The 5,843-nt window shown below is 42.6% G+C and overlaps 1 protein-coding gene across 1 annotated transcript; it reads left to right on the forward strand.

The window, feature by feature from the left end:
• Positions 1-525: 525 nt before the first annotated feature.
• Positions 526-1,735, forward strand: LOC103699846 (glutathione S-transferase U18-like). Its single transcript, XM_008781849.4, has 2 exons — positions 526-880; positions 1,184-1,735. The coding sequence occupies exons 1-2, from the start codon at positions 539-541 to the stop codon at positions 1,535-1,537; spliced, it is 696 nt and encodes a 231-aa protein (XP_008780071.3). The 5' UTR covers positions 526-538; the 3' UTR covers positions 1,538-1,735.
• The last annotated feature ends 4,108 nt before the right edge of the window (positions 1,736-5,843 follow it).

Raw genomic sequence — 5,843 nt, forward strand, 5'->3', positions numbered from 1 at the left:
TCGAGCGTGATCCACGGCCGTGATTGGCTGCGGTTTGACTGGAGGGAGGGTGCCGCAGGATGCTGGCGGTGCCTTGCCCCAATTGTTCCTGGAGGAGCCGGAGAGGATCGCCAATCCTCTGCCCGGTTCCTCCCATATTAAGCCCCGTGTCTCACACTTTTGTTCTTCCATTCTTTTTCTGCTTTTGTTCATGGTACCCCGAACTCGGTCCACGGTCGTTGGAAGAACAAATTGGCCTTGGACGCCACCAATAACGCAGAATAAGGACCTGAAGGAAGCTAGGAAAATTAAGCAGCCAGAGCCTTGATCTCAGCGCTTACGTAGTCTAAGAAGTCCTGCCAATAGAGGCCAAAAACTTGTCATCAGCTCCCCAAGTGCATTCCCATCAAAAACCAAGGGCAGCAGCTTTGACCTTTTTGGCAGCACGAGCCCATTAGCCATCAGATACTCCAAACTTTCGCCGCCAATTTAGAAAATACTCGACCTGTTGCACTCCATCTCGTCCATATAGTCTAGATCAGATGAGGCCTGCAATCGCATGATTTTGGAGAGAATGGCAGCAGCTGGAGAGGTGGTGAAGTTGGTGGGTAGTTGGGGAAGCCCCTTTGTGGTCAGGGTGGGGATCGCCCTCCACCTCAAGGGGGTGGGCTACGAGCTCTTGCAAGAGGAGTTCGGGAAAAAGAGCGAGATCCTCCTCAAGTCCAATCCCGTCTACAAGAAGATGCCCGTCCTCATCCATAATGGCAAGCCCATTTGCGAGTCCATGATCATCGTCGAGTACGTCGACGAGGTATGGGCCAGTGCAGGGCCTTCCATCCTCCCCGCCGACCCCTATGAGCGCGCCATCGCTCGCTTCTGGGCTGCATACATCGATGACAAGGTACAACTGATCAAAGCTAATTTTGTAGTTTTTACGAAAAGCCAAGAAATTTGCCTGCTTCATTTGACAGCATGCCGTGCAAGTTCGTAGTCACATGTAGATTTTCCTTTGCTGTTAATTTTGGGCGAAATTGGGTGAATGGATATATGCTCTCATAGATGGCAAGGAGTCCGGATTAGCAATTTTACAGGATATTCAAAGATTTTGTAGTAAAGTTTTTAAATCTGACCAACAAAACGTAATTTATTAGTATAGTGGATGCAAATAAATATATTATTTTTCATGTTTCTTGCTTTGTCATAGCTTCCATCGGCAGTCCCGATCTTGATAGGAGCGCTTGAAGGGAGCAAGGAACAAGCAATAGAACAAATATTCACCACCGTCCAACTGCTGGAAGATGCTTTCACGAAATGTTGCAAAGGGAAAAGCTTCTTCGGCGGGGAGACTATTGGCTACATTGATATCGCCTTTGGTAGCTGGTTGGGGGGGCTGAAGGCAGTTGAGAAGATGGTCGGCATCAAATTTATTGACGGAGAAAAGTTACCTCTTTTGGTTGGATGGGCGGAGCGTTTCTGTTCCAACGATGCCGTGGTCAATATTATGCCTCAGGTCGATATGTTGATAGAATTCAGCAAGGTTTTTCAAAAAAAGAATTGATCATGGTTCAAGCAGCTGTATATGCGATCCTGAAGAAAGCACTGCTCTGTTTTATTTAGCGGGAAAGTTTGTCCCCTGACAAAAACAAAGACAGCTACCAATTACATGTTAGCTCTGTTCTTTTGATGTAGCTGGGAGAAGCTCTTCGGACGCTTTCTGCCTTTCTTGGGTACAAAGGTGAAACTCCTTTTCGATCAATAGGTGTCGGGAGCTCTTAGCTTAGTTAGGAAGGCAATATTTCGCGTGCTAAGGCGCGCGTAAGCATCAAAGCCCATAGCGCGATAGGAAAGAATCTTAGTCTGGGCGGCGGGGAAGATAGTTCATATGATTTTTCGCTTCCTCCAATACTTTCAAAAAAAAAAAAACGAAGTTTCCATTAGCATAATGAGCTCTGGTAGTTTGACATGATCTGCTAGACCTCTACATCCATATGTATGCTTCTGTCTATATTTTATTTTATCATGTTTTTGTCTACAGGTAACAAAACGAGAAAGGCCCACATAATTCAACAGAACTATGCCACATAATTCAGCATTTCGATAGATTGATAGTTTTGTGATGGAGAAGTTCACAAGCATCTTTCTTAAGAATCACTTCGTGCTTCAAAAATTGGATTGGTCATGAGCTTGCAAGAAGTAGTTGCTAGGTGATAGACTCAGGAAACAACTCCAACAAAAAAATGAACTCCAATTTCCCTAAAATATTTACATGATTAAGGGATTATTTGTATTAATTTAGCTTGAAGATTGGGTGCCATAAGTTGCAGAACAATTTTTTTCTTTAGGCTATGTTTAGTTTGATCCATATGGATATGAATATACTAGTATCCAATTCGATTTTAGTCCTAAATTAAGATATATAGTCAACACCCAAAAGGTGAGGTACTTTAATCCAACTCTCTAAGCCGAAAGGAATTACTTTACGAAGTTGGGTAAGAACTATCTTGTTCAATAACTGTTTTGTCCCTTTATTTTATTTTCCTCTCCATTCTATCTCATTTTCATTCAACCTCCCTAGCTAGAACGGCAATTTTATCCATTATTATATAAGATGAACTTATCCCTCTAACCAAATAATATTAGTTTTGTGCCAAATAGAATTATTCTTATAGAATAGGGCAAACTATCCCACCCAACAATCATGTTGTCCTCATCCTTTTAATCTCCTCTCTAACTATTCTCTTTGGACTTATTCAAATGCAAAACAGTTTGCCCAAGCACAAAAAAATTTTGAAGGTATCTCAAGAAATGTAAGCTTGATGAATCAAGTCGGATATGAAATTTGAATCCGTTCATTAAATAGATTGGACTCAGATTTATATCGGCCTAGCTCGAGTCTGACTCGAGCCCAAAATTTATTTAATATAAAATATATAATATAATATATATATATATATATAAACCACCCATGCCCGGTTTGGTGATCCAACCAATTTGAATAAAATTAGGTGGTTCACCTTATTAAAGGAAGATCGGGGCGCGCCTAGGGTTAAAGCGTCCTCACCTCCTCGCCTTAATCCACCATCACCAATCTGCAAAGTGGGGAGAGGGCTAAAGGAGCTCCGCCTCTATGCCAATGAACAAGGTGGCCTGAAGGCCTACCCGATCGCCCCAAACTCCTCCAAACTGACGTACCTGTTGCCGTTGCGATCCATCACCTCGTTCATGGGCGGATCCACGACACACTGAGCTAGCATAGGATAGCCTCGAACTCTTGCCGCATAATCTTTCTATCGCCGCCGCGGTTGAAGACAGCGAAGAGGTCGGAGATGGAGTAGGAGGTCGGGAGAGAAGACAAAACGATAGTGGAGGGTGGTTTATCTACTAGGCAGAGACCGGAGGAGGTGGGGAGGATGGAGTGGAGGCGGAGTCATGGTTATCGGAGGAGTTGACAATGGAGGCATTGCTACGAGAGATCGAGCAGCACTTCTTCTTCGAAGACTTTTTGGAAGAGCTGAAGAAGGCTCCTATGTAGAGCTACTTGGATTTTTAGATCTGGGGAGGGAGGGAGGGAGAAAGACGGAGAGAGAGAGAGAGAGAGAGAGAGAGAGAGAGAGAGAGAGAGAGAGAGAGAGAGAGAGAGAGAGAGAGAGAGAGTTGCAGAACGAAAGTGGAGTTGGGGTTGGGGAGGATTAAAAAGGGAGAGTGGTATATGTGGGTGTTGCTTGGGGCTAGAGGAGCTTCTTCAGCCTTCAAGAGCTCTGCCTCAATTCTCACTTGATCGATCAGCAAGAGTTATCTCACTCCTAAGCAATACTGATGGAGGGCTTTTGAATTCGCTGATATATGCAGCCTACTTTAGTCAAGAAAGCCTAAGATTTGCTTCGAAACTGAAGTTTGACTAAGTACTAGGCTCGGGTCGGAAAAGTAGGTCCGAAGGTTGGGTCAGATCGGATTTGGATTTAGCAAATTTTGATTATATCTAGTGCTAAGCTAGGCCCTTATCCAGCCCAGCTTGACTGTTGAGTAGGTATCTTTTTCCTTTTTATTCACTCCATCGATAGATAGGCAATTTTATCGGTATCCATAATAGGTAAATTCACTTTACAACAAAGAATAATCAGCTTTGCTCTCCATGTAACATCTTGTGCGCAAACAAATGCGCAAAACTCTGACCTATGGAGTGCATCTTCACTTATTCGGATAAAAACAATTTTTTTGAATAAAGGGCTCGTTTGGTAAATATGAAAATCATATTTTTATTGGAATACAACTTTTTCATCTTTTTTTTTAAAAAACTTCAATCAAATAAGATATATCCCATTATTTTTTTCATTGGTCATATTTTTTTTCTTCCTCTTCTCCACGGAACAAACGGGCCCAAAAGGTATGTCCCTTCATGTTCCATTCCACGATCAGGCATGGCATAATGGATTATTTTAATGATCTTACGAATAGTGTACGATGCAACGAGTTCAACTGTCCAAACACCATGCTAGGTCGAACGCCTTTAATAGTTACGATGGAAGTACTTGATGCGACCTATTATAACAAATGACGTTTGACGATGTGTCACTTTTATATTGGTCTACAGACTACAGGTACATCAGAATCTCTGGATAGACGGTACCTCGCTCGGCCCATGGTTTGCAAGGGGGGCTCGATTTTTCGTTGTTAATAACAAGGAGAATTAATGATAAAAAAAACCGACCAATCTAAACCACCGCTTACAACCTTAGATTCCACGACTTTGATCCCCAACGAAAAAAAGAACAGTTGATGGTTGGGGGACCTATATGCCCACTTCCTTTCATCTTCACCCATCCATATGTGAGACCCAGTCCATTGGCCCGGCCCATGACAGAAATAGGCCCAAAGAGAGAGAGAGAAAAAAAAGGGGAAAATGAAGTTTCCATATTTGAGTTAGAAGAGAAGACTTACTCTATTGAAGGCTAGAAAACTCTAGTCTCCATGTCTATTTAAGGGACCTCACCTTTTCTTCGAACCTCACCATTGATCATCCAAGTTCGCTGTTGATTTTGAGATGATTTTTGAGGTTGTTGCCGTAGAGGATCTCGGGTTCTCGTCGCTGATCCGGCTGGAAGAACTCGCCGGAGGGGAGTCTTGGTGGTTGGTCGTTCTCTCCTCCTTTTGGTTGTTAGGCCATCGTCTCTTCGTTGAAATTTGGCCAGTGAGTCGCCAGAATAATTAGCTTGGCTTCATAAGAATGGCATTGGACTTATTAATGCAGAGATCTTAGATCTTAAAAAAAGAAAGCTCTAAACCAACGCTTCTCCCACCATGTCAGCGGAAAATTCTGGCAAACAAAATAAAGATAGGTCAAAATTCAAACTTTGATTCCATAACTTGAGCTCCAAGCTACAAGTGCATGCGTCTGCATAATATTATACATTCAAAATATGTAGAATAGCAGCAACACCATGACCCTTAAGCTTGATTCGGAATTAATAATGACCTTTGAACAAATGACCTGACGGCAGCAGGTGCGGCATCATATGATTCATGCTGATTGTTTAGAAGCTTGCCTAAATTTCTTCGATTCCTTTGCATTAAAAAAAAATTTCTTATGATGTGACACCGGAAAAGCACGAGGAGGGGGACTTGCCTAGAATATTGTGTGATTTGCTGTTTGCTAGCTCTATTGAATGTATCTGTACCCGCATTGTATGAGATACCTATTTTTAGCCAAAAAAAAAAAAACCAGCAAATCAGCCCGTAATAGTCTCCCACCAAATCTTAGAGTAGTATCCCGTCACGTGTGACGATTGTCCAAGCCTGCTCCCTTCACCTCTATATATACTCACATCTAAAGCATCTTCTAACCCACACCTACTATCAAATATTTT

This window comes from Phoenix dactylifera, chromosome 2 (genome assembly GCF_009389715.1).
Source record: "Phoenix dactylifera cultivar Barhee BC4 chromosome 2, palm_55x_up_171113_PBpolish2nd_filt_p, whole genome shotgun sequence".
Lineage (NCBI taxonomy): Eukaryota > Viridiplantae > Streptophyta > Magnoliopsida > Arecales > Arecaceae > Phoenix > Phoenix dactylifera.

Excerpts from the sequence above, each read along its gene's own strand:
- LOC103699846 (XM_008781849.4), top strand. The coding sequence starts at position 539 with ATGATTTTGGAGAGAATGGCAGCAGCTGGAGAGGTGGTGAAGTTGGTG. Across the intron at positions 881-1,183 it reads CTGCATACATCGATGACAAG|CTTCCATCGGCAGTCCCGAT; the intron begins GTACAACTGATC and ends GCTTTGTCATAG.